The sequence below is a fragment of the Saccoglossus kowalevskii genome, chromosome 3 (assembly GCF_978046115.1).
Source record: "Saccoglossus kowalevskii chromosome 3, keSacKowa6.1, whole genome shotgun sequence".
NCBI lineage: Eukaryota > Metazoa > Hemichordata > Enteropneusta > Harrimaniidae > Saccoglossus > Saccoglossus kowalevskii.
Window position 1 is genome coordinate 44,076,773 of NC_140643.1, and position 17,816 is coordinate 44,094,588.

General features: G+C 33.6%; 1 protein-coding gene across 1 annotated transcript in view; it reads left to right on the forward strand.

Annotated features, from left to right (window-relative positions):
- The window catches only part of LOC146748008 (leucine-rich repeat serine/threonine-protein kinase 2-like), a 72,488-nt gene that overhangs the window by 38,552 nt on the left and 16,120 nt on the right, over nucleotides 1–17,816 (forward strand). Inside the window, exons 32-49 of the mRNA XM_085497526.1 lie at nucleotides 3,153–3,273; nucleotides 4,986–5,097; nucleotides 5,348–5,422; nucleotides 5,921–6,031; nucleotides 6,876–6,971; nucleotides 7,075–7,217; nucleotides 7,646–7,766; nucleotides 8,185–8,314; nucleotides 8,454–8,613; nucleotides 8,997–9,051; nucleotides 9,156–9,290; nucleotides 10,238–10,396; nucleotides 10,837–10,925; nucleotides 11,233–11,333; nucleotides 11,545–11,645; nucleotides 12,695–12,766; nucleotides 13,620–13,702; nucleotides 15,319–15,446. Of these exons, the coding sequence (XP_085353652.1) occupies nucleotides 3,153–3,273; nucleotides 4,986–5,097; nucleotides 5,348–5,422; nucleotides 5,921–6,031; nucleotides 6,876–6,971; nucleotides 7,075–7,217; nucleotides 7,646–7,766; nucleotides 8,185–8,314; nucleotides 8,454–8,613; nucleotides 8,997–9,051; nucleotides 9,156–9,290; nucleotides 10,238–10,396; nucleotides 10,837–10,925; nucleotides 11,233–11,333; nucleotides 11,545–11,645; nucleotides 12,695–12,766; nucleotides 13,620–13,702; nucleotides 15,319–15,446 (1,992 nt within the window). The remainder of the gene's footprint in view (nucleotides 1–3,152; nucleotides 3,274–4,985; nucleotides 5,098–5,347; nucleotides 5,423–5,920; nucleotides 6,032–6,875; nucleotides 6,972–7,074; nucleotides 7,218–7,645; nucleotides 7,767–8,184; nucleotides 8,315–8,453; nucleotides 8,614–8,996; nucleotides 9,052–9,155; nucleotides 9,291–10,237; nucleotides 10,397–10,836; nucleotides 10,926–11,232; nucleotides 11,334–11,544; nucleotides 11,646–12,694; nucleotides 12,767–13,619; nucleotides 13,703–15,318; nucleotides 15,447–17,816) is intronic.

The window sequence follows — 17,816 nt, forward strand, 5'->3', positions numbered from 1 at the left end:
ATCTTCATAAATGATGTACTATGTTACAATGAATGTGGTAATGTAATCATCATAAATGATGTACTATGTTACAATGCATGTGGTAATGTAATCTCCATAAATGATGTACTATGTTACAATGAATGTGGTAATGTAATCTCCATAAATGATGTAATATGTTACAATGAATGTGGTGATGTAATCTCCATAAATGATGTACTATGTTACAATGAATGTGGTAATGTAATCTTCATAAATAATGTACTATGTTACAATGAATTTAGTAATGTAATCTTCATAAATAATGCACTACGTTACAATGAATGTGGTAATGTAATCTCCATAAATGATGTACTATGTTACAATGAAATCTTCATAAATAATGCACTACGTTACAATGAATGTGGTAATGTAATTTGCATGAATGATGCATTATGTTACAATGAATGTGGTAATGTAATCTTCATAAATGATGTACTATGTTACAATGCATGTGGCAATGTAATCTTCAGAAATGATGTACTATGTTACAATGCATGTGGTAATGTAATTTACATAAATGATGCACTATGTTACAATGAATGTGGTAATGTAATCTTCATAAATGATGTACTATGTTACAATGAATGTGGTAATGTAATCTCCATAAATGATGTACTATGTTACAATGAATGTGGTAATGTAATCTCCATAAATAATGTACTATGTTACAATGAATGTGGTAATGTAATCTTCATAAATGATGTACTATGTTACAATGAATGTGGTAATGTAATCTTCATAAATGATGTACTACGTTACAATGAATGTGGTAATGTAATCTCCATAAATGATGTACTATGTTACAATGAATGTGGTAATGTAATCTTCATAAATGATGTACTATGTTACAATGAATGTGGTAATGTAATCTTCATAAATGATGTACAACGTTACAATGAATGTGGTAATGTAATCTTCATAAATGATGTACTATGTTACAATGCATGTGGTAATGTAATCTCCATAAATGATGTACTATGTTACAATGAATGTGGTAATGTAATCTCCATAAATGATGTACTATGTTACAATGAATGTGGTAATGTAATCTCCATAAATAATGTACTATGTTACAATGAATGTGGTAATGTAATCTTCATAAATGATGTGCTATGTTACAATGAATGTGGTAATGTAATCTTCATAAATGATGTACTATGTTACAATGAATGTGGTAATGTAATCTCCATAAATGATGTACTACGTTACAATGAATGTGGTAATGTAATCTTCATAAATGATGTACTATGTTACAATGAATGTGGTAATGTAATCTTCATAAATGATGTACAACGTTACAATGAATGTGGTAATGTAATCTTCATAAATGATGTACTATGTTACAATGCATGTGGTAATGTAATTTGCATGAATGATGCATTATGTTACAATGAAGGTGGTAATGTAATCTTCATAAATGATGCACTACGTTACAATGAATGTGGTAATGTAATCTCCATAAATGATGTACTATGTTACAATGAATGTGGCAATGTAATCTTCATAAATGATGTACAACATTACAATGCATGAGGTAATGTAATCTTCATAAATGATGTACTATGTTACAATGAATGTGGTAATGTAATCATCATAAATGATGTACTATGTTACAATGCATGTGGTAATGTAATCTCCATAAATGATGTACTATGTTACAATGAATGTGGTAATGTAATCTTCATAAATGATGTACAACGTTACAATGAATGTGGTAATGTAATCTTCATAAATGATGTACTATGTTACAATGCATGTGGTAATGTAGTTTACATAAATGATGCATTATGTTACAATGAATGTGGTAATGTAATCTTCATAAATGATGTACTATGTTACAATGCATGTGGTAATGTAATTTGCATGAATGATGCATTATGTTACAATGAATATGGTAATGTAATCTTCATAAATGATGCACTACGTTACAATGAATGTGGTAATGTAATCTCCATAAATGACGTACTATGTTACAATGAATGTGGTAATGTAATCTCCATAAATGATGTAATATGTTACAATGAATGTGGTAATGTAATCTCCATAAATGATGTACTATGTTACAATGAATGTGGTAATGTAATCTTCATAAATAATGTACTATGTTACAATGAATGTAGTAATGTAATCTTCATAAATAATGCACTACGTTACAATGAATGTGGTAATGTAATCTCCATAAATGATGTACTATGTTACAATGAAATCTTCATAAATAATGCACTACGTTACAATGAATGTGGTAATGTAATTTGCATGAATGATGCATTATGTTACAATGAATGTGGTAATGTAATCTTCATAAATGATGTACTATGTTACAATGCATGTGGCAATGTAATCTTCATAAATGATGTACTATGTTACAATGCATGTGGTAATGTAATCTTCATAAATGATGTACTATGTTACAATGAATGTGGTAATGTAATCTTTATAAATGATGTACTATGTTACAATGCATGTGGTAAAGTAATTTGCATGAATGATGCATTATGTTACAATGAATGTGGTAATGTAATCTTCATAAATGATGTACTATGTTACAATGCATGTGGTAATGTAATCTCCATAAATGATGTACTATGTTACAATGAATGTGGTAATGTAATCTTCATAAATGATGTACTATGTTACAATGAATGTGGTAATGTAATCTCCATAAATGATGTACTATGTTACAATGAATGTGGTAATGTAATCTCCATAAATAATGTACTTTGTTACAATGAATGTGGTAATGTAATCTTCATAAATGATGTACTATGTTACAATGAATGTGGTAATGTAATCTTCATAAATGATGTACTATGTTACAATGAATGTGGTAATGTAATCTCCATAAATGATGTACTACGTTACAATGAATGTGGTAATGTAATCTTCATAAATAGTGTACTATGTTACAATGAATGTAGTAATGTAATCTTCATAAATAATGCACTATGTTACAATGAATGTGGTAATATAATCTCCATAAATGATGTACTATGTTACAATGAATGTGATATTGACATCTTTGTGATTATATATTTCACTACTTGTTTTTTATATAACATACTCTTATCCGCATTTTGCTGGAAGTACCAGAAGTCTAAATAATGATTTCCATTCCATTTCTTTAATCTTAGAGTCACTTCCTGACCATATAGGAAGCAGACAAAGTGAGTTGAAGACCTTAATACTGTCTCATAATAGATTGGCACAGAAGGAACCATTATACATTCCAAAGTTTATACTTCAGCTAAAATGGTAAGTACACATATTTGTATAACTACATATTATTCAGAATAAATTATGTTCAACCCATCAAACATGTATCCAGTCAGGTCAATATTATTGTGGTATTTATTCTGGGAAATATCATTGTGGTATTCAGCCTAGGCAATATCATTTCGGTTTTCAGTCTGGGCAAAATCATTGTGGTATTTAGTCTGGGCAATATCATTGTGGTATTCAGTCTGGGCAATATCATTGTGGTATTCAGTCTGGGCAAAATCATTGTGGTATTCAGTCTGGGCAATATCATTGCAGCAATCAGTCTGGGCAATATCATTGTGGTATTTAGTCTGGGCAAAATCATTGTGTTATTCAGTCTGGGCAATATCATTGTGGCGTTCAGTCTGGGCAATATCATTGTGGCATTCAGTCTGGTCAATATCATTACGACATACAGTCTGGGCAATATTATTGTGGTATTCAATCCGGGTAATATTGTGCTATTCAGTCTGGGCAGTATCATTGTGGTATTCAGTCTGGGCAAAATCATTGTGGTATTCAGTCTGGGCAATATCATTGCAGCAATCAGTCTGGGCAATATCATTGTGGTATTTAGTCTGGGCAAAATCCTTGAGGTATTCAGTCTGGGCAATATCATTGTGGTATTTAGTCTGGGCAAAATCATTGAGGTATTAAGTCTAGGCAATATCATTGTGGTATTCAGTCTGGGCAATATCATTCTGGTATTCAGTCTGGGAAATATCATTGTGGTATTCAGCCTAGGCAATATCATTTCGGTTTTCAGTCCAGGCAAAATCATTGTGGTATTTAGTCTGAGCAATATCATTGTGGTATTCAGTCTAGGAAATATCATTGTGGTATTCAGTCTGGGCAAAATCATTGTGTTATTCAGTCTGGGCAATATCATTGTGGCGTTCAGTCTGGGCAATATCATTGTGGCATTCAGTCTGGTCAATATCATTACGACATACAGTCTGGGCAATATTATTGTGGTATTCAATCCGGGTAATATTGTGCTATTCAGTCTGGGCAGTATCATTGTGGTATTCAGTGTGGGCAATATTATTGTGGTATTCAGTCTGGGCAATATCATTGTGGTATTTTGTCTGGGCAATATCATTGTGGTATTCAGTGTGGGCAGTATTATTGTGGTATTCAGTCTGGGCAGTATCATTGTGGTATTCAGTCTTGGCAATATCATTGTGGTAGTCAGTCTAGGCAATATAATTGTGGTATTTGGTCTGGGCAGTATCATTGTGGTATTCAGTCCGGGCAATATCATTGTGGTATTCAGTCTGGGCAATATCATTGTGGTATTCAATCTGGGCAATATCATTGTGGTATTTAGTCTGGGCAATATCATTGTGGTATTCAGTCTGGGCAAAATTATTGTGGTATTCAGTTTGGGCAATATTATTGTGGTGTTCAGTCTGGGCAATATCACTGTGGTATTTAGTCTGGGCAGTATCATTGTGGTATTCAGTATGGGCAATATCATTGTGGTATTCAGTTTGGGCAATATAATTGTGGTATTTAGTCTGGGCAGTATCATTGTGGTATTCAGTCTGGGCAACATCTTTGTGGTATTCAGTCTGGGCAATATCATTGTGGTATTGCAAGCCAGGTGATGGCTTGTTAGTATATGTTGTGGTTGATCATGATGAAATTTGATTGGCTGATGACAGCATGATGTTGTCATTTGTATGTGTATCTTTATTTTCTAGGTTGCGGAATATTGATCTAAGTCATAATGAACTATCAGGAATTCCTCCACCATCAGCTTGGAAATCACAGACTCTTAGAGAGATACTTTTAAGCCATAACAACATAAAGAAGGTGAGGCAGTAGGTGTCATTTGTGAACTGTGCCACCACAGGCCACAATGAAATATTCGTTTTACTTTGTTTTTATGGCAATTACTGTACTTCACTGATACGAATAGTGTACATAGAATGAATGTTTTAACAACTATTTACACTTTCTAATTGATTTCTTGCAAAGTACACTCAGTATATATGAATTGTAATTTAGTAACTGATTCCAACATACAAAGTTATTATAATTGTTGTATTATGTTTATTCTTAGCTAAACATTTCTGATGGTATAAAACAGTGGATGTTGGTGGAAAGACTGTCAGTCAGTCATAATTTACTACAGGAGGTATGTAAATTATAAACAATATCTTAAGTTAGTAATGATATATTGTGCCTTAAATTGTACCCTGCTGGTGTCTAACATAAATACTTACTCTCATAAATGACATTATTATACATTTGATTTGTTTCACTTACTGAATGGCATTCTACATTAGTTCTATTTTTAGTAACATCTTGCAGTCACGACAACACTATACAGTAATGGCAGCCATTTAATCAGTTTTGGAATTTGTTTTCATCTTTTATCGAATGGACATAATATATATTTTTTTTTCCAGGGAATAATGTTCTCTGTATCGTTTTGTCCATCAGTTACATGAATTTTTCAGACCTTATGAATATAATTTCCCGTCTCAAAAATGGAAAAAATGACATAGGTTTATTTTGTGAAAGGTGACGGAAGTTTACTTTGGTGAAAGATATAATTTTGATTCTATAGCAGTGATACTAAAATATTAGCATATTTCTTTATTATTTAAGATTTATATATTTTTGTTTTCAGGTGCCTAAGGAGTTTGGCCAGCTGGTTTCCTTAACCTCTCTGAATTTTAACAACAACAAAGCCATCAGCACTATACCAGATGAGTTAGGAAAGCTTCAAAAGCTGTGGGAAGTAAGTAACTGAAGAATGAAATTCAACATTTTTAGCTCCGCTGTCGACTTTGTCATATGAGTGATTGTCTGGTGTCGTCTGTGTCAACTTTTTACTTTTTTAACTTCTTCTTGAAAACTACTTTTCGTATTGCTTTGATACTTGGTGTATATGTTCCTTGGGCAGACCTCTCTCAGATTTGTTCATTTTTGAGTAATATCATTAATTCTCTAATTTTGTAGAATATTTTTTGTAATTTTTCCTAAAAAGCGATAGTTTAGACTTATTGTTAAGAACCGCAAGTCGAATTTTTTTGATAATATATTTATGGGTACTACATGTGGACTGCTCTCAGATTTGTTCATTTTCTAATGATATCTTCAATTCTTTAATTGAAATGTACATTGCTGGCAGTGGAGCTATCTCAGCCGAGAAGCTGCTTGTTTAAATAGCAAAGGTGCATTACAATGTTTAAACATAATAGTATGGTATAATATTCTTGCTATATGTATTATTGGTAATTTGTGTTCACATCATTGATTTCTTTTCTTTCTAATTCTACATCCTAATCTTAGTGATGTCAAATATTGTATATTGGTGTTTATGCCTATCTGCAGGAGGTCACATACACAAGTATTCTGGCTGTATTAATTTTATCACATACCTCTCAGAAGATATACATGAATTTTAGTTTTTAAAATAATCACTAACATTTCCAGTAAACCAAATCCAGGTAAATTCTTGTGACTACAAACTACCCCACATGTTTCTATTCTAAATTATGTATCAAATTTTAATGAAAGTAAAGGCATGTGATAAAAGATTTAGATACCTTGTAAAACAGTGTATCAATGTTTATTTTAAGCTTCCACTTAATGACCTGAAATTAGACTTGGATCCGGTTTTACTGAAAGGAAGAACAAAGGATATCATTGGATTCCTGAATGAGAAACTAAAACGAGTATGTAATTTGTCAGTATTCTCAATATAATGTCATGTATTTGATATTATTAATGTTAACACAGTCTAAATAAAGATTCTAATAATTGGTAATACTCTTTCAGGCTGTACCATATTACAGAATGAAAGTGATGCTAGTTGGATTTGGTGGCCGAGGGAAATCCACATTGCTAAGACAACTACAGAAACTGAAACCATCACCCCTTGATAACCTAGCAACAGTAGGAATCAAAGTCAAAGACTGGAAGTAAGCTACAACATTTTTGTTTTTTGTGACTGACTCTAGCTTTGCATTGAAGATGCAACTTTTCCAACACATATTCAAAGGGAAAAAAATAATTAAATTTCATTACTGAGACATGTGTTTTATGGGTGAAATTGCTGGGACTGCACTTTGTCCAAAATGTATTATAATTTTATGTTAATTTTACTAGAAAGAAAGAATGCTGACAACTTGTTTTCCTCTATATTGTAATTATAAATCCCATTAAATCATAGATGACTAAGTTAATAGTTTATTGGTAACACACATGACAAATTGGAATTCATAATATTATTTGTTGAAACAAATACTTTTTAATATATATATTATTATTTAAAATATTTTTTATGTAATTTGATATGTCCCAAAGATTGCAAGGTTGTGACTGCATTAAATTTTAATTTATTCGTTAGGTTATCAGTGAGGAAAGGACGTAAAACTGTGCAGTATTGTTTAAGTACATGGGACTTTGCTGGCCAAGAAGATTTTTATAGTACTCATCCAATATTTTTATCACAAAGAGCTCTCTACCTGGTAAATTGTTTATTTTTCTTGTAATTTAAAACACTATTCTAAGCTCAATCTACAATGAATGTTGAGATATTCACACCAAGTCAGGGAGGAATAGTGATGACAATAAAACAAAGGAATAATCATCATCAAACTTATGTTGTGAGGGCGCTATTAAATTTCAAAACTTGTGTTCGCAAGTACTGTGGAATACTTTATTTTCGCTTGGAATTTATTTTCGCTGGAGGGATGATTCCGTGAAAATAAAATCCAGTGAATATACTTTTTTTTCCTATATTTCACATTACACTCATCAAAAATCAGTGAAAATAAACTCCATACAAAACGCCCAAAAAGCCTTTTCAGCGAAAATTAATTCCAGCGAAAATAAAGTATTCCACAGTATACAAGAGTGAGATAATAATGGTTATTTATTTGTTAGGTTGTATATGATGTGAGTAGAGGACCAGATGAGGTAATTACTCTGAAACCATGGTTACTAACAATCAATGCAAGGTCACCCAATTGTCCTATTATTGTGGTTGGAACCCATAAGGATAGAATACAACCAGGTGATAATTGCTATACAGATTTCAAAACTTACAACTTTATGGGAGTGTCAGTGTTTATATGTATGTTCATGACAATCTTGCTTTCAATGAAATATAAATTATCAAAAATGTTAAAACTAGCATGGTATTTAAATTGTAGATATGATGGAAGAATTCATACATGATATGCGAGAACGTATCTTAAAACTCTGTAAATCGCCTGGATTCCCTCGGGTCAAAGGTTACATTGAGGTGTGTAGTATTAATGAGAATCCCAGTATTGAGGCATTGAGAAGACTTTTATTTGATGTCATTGATGGGTGAGTGAGTACAGTCAATAATTAAAAAAGTCTATTAATAAGCATGAATTGATTAAAACAAATTGTATTTAATATTTTTGGAAAGTTGTAGTTTTCATGACCTAAATATGTATGTTGCATTTGTCTTAAACCATGTTGATTATAACATGTTTATAAACAAACAGTGTATTTTATGTTGTATGCCAATATTGAAAATAAAATAGTGATTTAATTGTACAGGGAAATACGACTATATTATTGTAAATTTGCTGACCTTATGTCCCTCCATGTATGAATGAAACTTTAAGACACCATTACTCTCAGCTTTCTTCCTATGTGACTGAGTCAAAAAAACAGCTGGTTGCATATAATACATTAACTATGATTGAACTATTATTTTGAAGGTTCAAGGTCAAAGGTCAACCTGTCATGGGACAAATGATTCCACACAGTTACATGGTAAAAATTGTTTACACATAATTCAGTTTACTGCATTTCTCATCAAGCATTAATCCTAGCGTAATTCCAAAAAGAAATTGTTTTTCAATTTGTGTTGCCTATAGATAATTGAGGAATTAATCCACGAAGAAGCCAGAGTCTTGAAGTCTGATGGCCTACCTCCTATTCTACAACAACGCAAGTTACTGAAACTGGTGAGAGATGCTGATGTTGAATTAGACGAAGATGAACTCTCTCATGTAAGTGTTTCATGTCATTCTCTGATTACTATCTGTGCTTGAAAATGATGGTTAAATATGTAAATATTGAAGGACTACCAATATGTAGTTGTGCTTGTGTTTGACAAATAATCAGATTCTACAATTAATTTTACATGTGTTGCAACTATTTTCACCATATGTCAAAAAAGTCCTTTAATATGCCAAAGAGAATCAAGGAAAGATGAGTGGTAAGAGGTCCTCTATAAGCCGTATAGACACTACATGTCTGTATGTTGGAGGTACTGTCATACACATAACACTAAATAAAGAAAAGATGTGTAACTTGAGAAAAAAAGCAGAAATCAACCCTCAAGGTATCAGTATCATGGACACAGTTTAACCGGAAATCAAATTTTTCACTATATACTGAGCATCTTACTGCCCATAAATGCAATGCATTATGGGAGATAATCTTTCATTTTATATAATGGAAAACTAAAACTGGAAACTGACTTAATTATATGCAACTTTTAGAAATGATTTCACAATGCTAGATTTGATATCAATAATATACAACTTTTTCATTTTTCTAAATTTTAACATATGAATTCTGACCATTTTTCATTATATTTCTCAAGTGACCCAATTTTTTTTTAGTATTTTTTTTCCATTTTTAGTATTCTGCCAGTATGAACTCATAATAGTGAAAGTATGATGAACTTGACATATAATCTTTAATTTGAATTTAACTTCCTAAATATTGCCTTTTCACATATAATTAACTTCAGCAGTTTATATCCAGTTGAAACTAATTGTAGAGATCTATACACACTGTATTGATATGCTAATTAATTGTTTTAACTTATTGTAAAACTAGGGAAATCTTCTTTAAATCATTACTAAGTGAGAAATCAACAATTACATCTAGGTAAATCTGTTATTTTCCAATCAATAGACATTTTACACCATCATTAACATTTCCTCAGGCTGTTCGATTCCTACATGAATCCGGTGTTCTCTTGCATTATGATGACCCATCATTACAACTAAAAGACCTGTACTTTGTGGATCCTGAGTGGCTTTGTAAGATGATGGCTCAGATTGTTACTGTACGTGAAATCAATCCATTCATCAATAAACAAGGGGTATGTATAATTGTCTCCATTGGATGAATGATGCTTTATACAAATTAATTCCTCTATATTGTATTTGAAATATCATTTATTGAATAATTCATGAATTAAATTCAGCTCAAGTTCCTGATTAACTGGTCAAATTTAATAGCAATACCATAAGGTTATACATTCCATGACTATTTTTTTGTAAATTTTATGGGGAATACCACTGTAGTTCAGGCATATATCTGCCCCTAAACACATCTCCTATTTTTTTTTTATGAAAAAAGTTCTAAATATAAGTGGCTACAGTATAAATGTACAAATTGGTGTGTTAAAAGGTACTGGAAGGCATGTTGTTTGTGGAAACGTTTAACCCAAGTAACTCTTAGTGTTACCCCCTGGTAATTAGAGTTTACATTAATTACAAGAAGGAAATAGTTTTCAAATTTTCTGTTGTCTATCATCAGGTTTTAAAGAAGAAAGATATACATGTTCTATTCAGCAATGGTGATTTCCCAGCAGCACTAATTCCACAATACCAGAGACTTCTTCAAAAGTGAGTTTCACTTATAACACATACACTGAATGTCTATGGAAATTTGCCCTTGAAGACCCTTGTGCTTCATTCAAATCCCAAAAATATGATCTCATTCATGCCTTTATGAAATACAATGTACCATTTATACTTAATACTGTAAATTAGGAAACATTCATATATATTCATTACTTGAGAGTGTTTGTTATGACAAACTTTCACTATCAAAAGTTTGGTGGAACATCCACTTTTTAATAAACAATTAATTCAGTATTTAAATATTATTTGTTTGTAGTGATGTAATTTTTTTTTCAACAATTTCTCATAGATTTGAAATTGCTATTCCTAAAAATGAAGATGAATTACTTATTCCATGTAAGATGCCTGTACGCAGACCACGAATACAGTTACCAGCTCAAAACAGTAAAGGTAAACACCCTTAATTCATAATGGTTCACCCTTAATTCATAATGGTTCAACCCTTAATTCATAATGGTTCAACCCTTAATTCATAATGGTTCAACCCTGTCTGGAAAAACAACAAGGAGTGAGTTAGTTTATATGTTTTTATAGATGTCTGATGCATGAAAGCTTGTTTAATTATAATTAAAATAATTAATTATTTGATGATTCTTATCAGGACTGCTACATCGACGATATGATATGCCATATATCCCGATTGGTTTTTGGTCAAGGTTGATCTGCAGACTACTACTCTTCTCCAAAATGATTATTGATGAGGTGAGTTTAAACTCAATTACAAAGATTTCCAGTATTTGGAATTCAAGGTGGTTCACCTACTTGTAAATACACAGCTAAAAATGACTTGTAGTTGACAGCTTTGGATTTGACGTTTGTATCAGAATTATGTACATGCATTTGTTTCAGAATCTGATTCAAGATGGCTGAATGGCAGCCATTTTAAGATAGAAGCCTACTCATAAATTAAAAAACTCAGAATTTATTCATTTTGCAATAAATTGTACTCCAAGGCAATATAAGAATATTGGCCTAAAAAAAGTTGGGGGTCACCAGCCTTTTTTCCCGAGAAATTGATGGTTGTATTTTAGTGGAAAGTCGCCATTTTGACACTATTATAACACTTTTACCACAGGTTCCTATGGCAGAGATATTATGCAATATCTCAAAATCTAGCCTGGTGACATAGGCTGAAAAAATCATATATTGTTAATGATGGAGTACTTTTTGTTGTTCTGAATTATTTAAAAAATCTGGGTTTTATAAAGTGTCAAAAAATGCAATTTTTCTTTAACATTGTGTTCTATGGAATTGTTCTAAAATAGCAATTTTCAAGAAATATTAGGACATGTTTTCTTAAAAAGCATAACTGTAACACACAAAATAATGCTATTTCATTGTACCATGAGACATTAGCTTCATGATTGTACATAATAAACTAATGCACATTGTCATGTGATTTATGACTAATTTTGTCAAAAATTATGACTAGGCTTCTGCCTCAAGGCCAAAAATGCATGAAAATCACACAATGTCATAGCAACAGTAGGGCTGAACTAACTTTTCAAATTTGTCCACTATTCAGGTGTGACCTGACCTCTAATATTGGTCCAGACCCCCAAATAATCACAGACAAAGTTTAGTTTTAGAAGCAAAAATGGTTATGTTAATTTAATAATAAATATTGAGTTCACTTCGTATGAGAGTAATTTCTAGTGTTCATTTATATTCATTAAAATATAAGTCACGCCGTCAGTGTTTGCCTGAAATTGTTATTTAAAATCTTATTAATTTTATTATATTCATAACAGTCTGACAGTCACCAAACTTCAAAGGTTGTGTACAAATACTGGAGAGAAGGCATTTATGTCTGTAGATCACCGGTAAGCATTGTATTATATGGTTTACTATTTTGTGAGAAATAAATTAATCCATTTGTTCAGAAAGATAAAAGCAGTATGACTATATTATCATATGCATATCATATTTTACCAAACAAACATTTCAAACATTTGAATTTTAACTTTTACAAGAACCACATTCATGACTAAATCATGCATTGTGTTGTCAAGGAAAGCCATTTTGCTCTTTGACGGCAACTGTGGTTTTTAATTGGCCTCTTCTCAAATCAATGAAAAGTGAGCACTAATTGTTCACACAATTGATAATTATATGCCATGAAATTGAGAGTGATAATAACAAATATATTCAGACTGCTAGACAATAGATACAGCTGAGTTATAAACAGATATATAGTAAACAGACATTATTTGAATACTGTAAAATACTTCATTTTTGTTTGGAATTAATTTTTGTTTAAGGAATGATTCAATGAAAATAAAATCCGGCGAATATACCATTTTTTCTATATTTATGTTCAACTTGTCAAAAATCAGTGAAAATACAAAACACCCAAAAAGTCTATTTAGCGAAAATTAATTCCAGCTGAAATAAAGTATTTCACAGTATGTACTGAGCACACCCATTGACTGCCATTTACTGACATTAAAACAAGAAAATGAACACTGAGGGCAGTATACACCTGGAATAAAAATTGTCTTGCTGATCCTTTTTTGAAGCCACTAATAATTTTGCTCCTTTCAGCACAGAATGTCACTGATCTGTTAATGAACCACTAGCTGCTATAAAATTAGTTTTCCTCTCACTGGTGAAATTCATGAATGTTTTTGTATCTCGTAGAATGGTTTACTGTATAATTTTCATGTCTTTTCTCAGCAAGAATTTTTTTTAGTAGAACCACTATCTGAAGACATTGACATGCTGGAGATTACAACTCCCTGTACAAAGAATGGCATCAGGTAATCTGTGGATGTCACAATCTTTTATGTCACTTGTTTTTTGTTATAACAATCGTTATAAAATCAAGTGCTATAAGTTTACATAAAAACATTGGATTTGTATGATTTATTTTCACTGTAGATTTTATTTTATTTTCTGGATTCATTTCAAAATGGCAGACTGGTGATCATTTGATTTTGTTAAACATCTTCAAAATGCCAGGGTTGATAAGGTTCATACATAATCAGACATCATATATCGGACAAATGCACATGCATTTTTGCTGCAATCAAATCAAAAATTGCTGGCTGGCAGCCATTTTGTTAAAATGAATGTAGTTCCACAGATCTCAATCATGCCTGTTAAATTAAGTTTAAACTTCACACATACATTACACAACATGCCTATAATGCAAATGGGAACTATGTCATTGACCTTGGCTTGTTAGAAGATGGTACAGTGATGTGTGCATTTTTTATCTGTTTATGCCCTGGAATTTCACAATATTTTGCCAAAAACTAAAAAAAAGTTCTGACACACAACATTCAACTGAAGCAATTACTGACCATTAACAATTGAATCTAATTTTGTTTGATCTTACTTTACAAAATATAATGCATGATAAAAGTTATTGAAATATGTCATTACATGTGTGTATATGCATGCGTGCATGCCTGTATTAGTCCGACACAAAATTACTATGCCTGGTCTTGTTGTTTGCACACATTAGGAAATCTTTGCAGGGTCATACATGTGTCAATGTTGCGTAGAACAAGTCAGATCAAAATCTGCTCTCTCATTGGCTGACAGTTTATGATAATCATTAGCATGAAACCTGAATGTAAACATGGTGCTTCTACTGAAGGGTGATGCAGCAGAATTACCCAGTCATTGACCCTATTGTTGCTTTATCACCTCATTGTGATAAAACTAGGTGTAAATAAGAGTAAAATCAGTTAAAATAAAGAAATGCTACAATTTGTAAAGACACTCCACACGGTAAACAAGTAAAAGGCAAAGACAAGTTTATTGAGCAAAAAACGACTTACATACATACACAAACTACAAAACTAATAAAATTACAGTTTAAAAATATACAGTTCATAAAAAACTACAAAATGGGGGTCAGGATGAAATCCAATGCCCAGGCTGGTGGGAAGAAGCTAGCCAAAAAAAGAGGGGGACGAAGGGGATGGTGGTGGGATAACGAGCGAAGAGAATACAATGCTTGAGCAGTGACGCGTAAAAAACAATGAATGAAACTGCTGAACAAAAGAAAACAAAAGAGGTAGGGACACTACAGTCCGTGTGCACAAGCTGGCTATGATTGGCTGGCGAAAAGAAGCTCATTGGTTGACAAAGATGTGAGCTGATTGGTCGAAATAAACAGGCTGTGATTGGCTGAGAGCGGAGCAACCAGACTCCTAAAATGTACCAAGCTCAAGGGTTCCATGTCTTTACAAACTCACACTTGTGCAGGCACAAGTGAACAATATGTACTTTCAGTGGGAGAGATAAAAATGAAAAAGCAAAAATTACATTGAAGCTGGTGAAATTATATTGTTACCTTGGAGATAACAGAATATTTCCACTGAGCATTTTGTAATCTATCTACCTATCTATACCTGATCTTCAGGTTACTTGGTCATGTGGTTGATCATATAGATATTCTGATTGAAGAATGGTTCCCAGGGTTATGTGTTCTTGACCCTATGTCTGGTAAAATGCCAATACAACGACTGGTACCATGTGTCTTGTGTGAAGGTGAGTTGTGTGTAACCAGACAGGTGCCATGTGGGTCATGTGAATGTGCAAATTGTGTTCCCAGATTGATGTCATATGATTTGTGTGAATGTGAGTTGTGTGTAACCAGGCTTGTGCCATATGGTTTGTGTGAAGTTGAGTTGTGTGTAACCAGACAGGTGCCATGTGGTTTGTGTGAAGGTGAGTTGTGCATAACCAGGCTTGTGCCATATGGTTTGTGTGAAGTTAAGTTGTGTGTAACCAGACTGGTGCCATATGGTTTGTGGGAAGGTGAGTTATGTGTAACCAGACTGGTGCCATGTGGTTTATGTGAAGGTAATTTGTGTAATGGGACTGATACCATGTGGGTTATGTGAAGGTAAGTTGTGTATAACCTGACTGGTGCCATGTGGGTTATGTGAAGGTAAGTTGTGTAATGGGACTGGTGCCATATGGTTTGTGTGAAGGTGAGTTGTGTAACCAGACTGGTGCCAGATGGGTAATGTGAAGGTGAGTTGTGTGTAATGGGACTGGTGCCATGTGGTTTATGTGAAGGTAATTTGTGTAATGGGACTGGTGCCATGTGGGTTATGTGAAGGTAAGTTGTGTGTAACCTGACTGGTACCATGTGGGTTATGTGAAGGTAAGTTGTGTGACCGGACTGGTGCCATGTGGGTAATGTGAAGGTGAGATGTGTAACCAGACTGGTGCCATGTGGGTAATGTGAAGGTGACTTGTGTAACCATAATGGTGCCATGTGGGGTATGTGAAACTGGTTGTGTACAACCAGACTGGTGCCATGTGGGGTATGTGAAAGTGAGTTGTGTATAACCAACTGGTGCCATGTAGGGGATGCGAAAGTGATTAGTGTATAACCAGACTGGTGCCATGTGGGGTATGTTAAAGTGAGTTGTGTAACCATACTGGTGTCATGTGGGGTATTTAAAAGTGAGTTGTGTATAACCAACTGGTGTCATGTGGGGTATGTGAAAGTGAGTTGTGTATAACCGGACTGGTGCCATGTGGGTATGTTAAAGTGAGTTGTGTAACCATATTGGTGACATGTGGGGTATGTGAAAGTGAGTTGTGTAACCATACTGGTGTCATGTGGGGTATTTAAAAGTGAGTTGTGTATACCCAACTGGTGTCATGTGGGGTATGTGAAAGTGAGTTGTGTATAACCGGACTGGTGCCATGTGGGTATGTTAAAGTGAGTTGTGTAACCATATTGGTGCCATGTGGGGTATGTGAAAGTGAGTTGTGTAACCATACTGGTGTCATGTGGGGTATGTAAAAGTGAGTTGTGTATAATCAGACTGATGCCATGTGGGGTATGTAAAAGTGAATTGTGTAACCATACTGGTGTCATGTGGGGTATTTGAAAGTGAGTTGTGTATAACCAACTGGTGCCATGTAGGGGGATGCAAAAGTGAGTAGTGTATAACCAGACTGGTGCCATGTGGGGTATGTGAAGGTGAGATGTGTAACCAGACTGGTGCCATGTGGGTAATGTGAAGGTAACTTGTGTAGCCATACTGGTGCCATGTGGGGTATGTGAAACTGGTTGTGTATAACCAGACTGGTGCCATGTGGGGTGTGTGAAAGTGAGTAGTGTATAACCAGACTGGTGCCATGTAGGGGATGCAAAAGTGAGTAGTGTATAACCAGACTGGTGCCATGTGGGGTATGTGAAGGTGAGATGTGTAACCAGACTGGTGCCATGTGGGTAATGTGAAGGTAACTTGTGTAGCCATACTGGTGCCATGTGGGGTATGTGAAACTGGTTGTGTATAACCAGACTGGTGCCATGTGGGGTATGTGAAAGTGAGTAGTGTATAACCAGACTGGTGCCATGTGGGGTATGTTAAAGTGAGTTGTGTAACCATACTGGTGTCATGTGGGGTATTTAAAAGTGAGTTGTGTATAACCAACTGGTGTCATGTGGGTATGTAAAAGTGGGTTGTGTATAACCAACTGGTGCCATGTAGGGGATGCGAAAGTGAGTAGTGTATAACCAGACTGGTGCCATGTGGGGTATGTTAAAGTGAGTTGTGTAACGATACTGGTGTCATGTGGGGTATTTAAAAGTGAGTTGTGTATAACCAACTTGTCATGTGGGTATGTAAAAGTGAGTTGTGTATAACCAGACTGGTGCCATGTGGGGTATTTAAAAGTGAGTTGTGTATAACCAACTGGTGTCATGTGGGTATGTAAAAGTGAGTTGTGTATAACCAGACTGGTGCCATGTGGGGTATGTGAAAGTGAGTTGTGTAATCATATTGGTGTCATGTGGGGTATTTGAAAGTGAGTTGTGTATAACCATATTCGTGTCATGTGGGTATGTAAAAGTGAGTTGTGTACAATCAGGCTGGTGCCATGTGGGGTATGTTA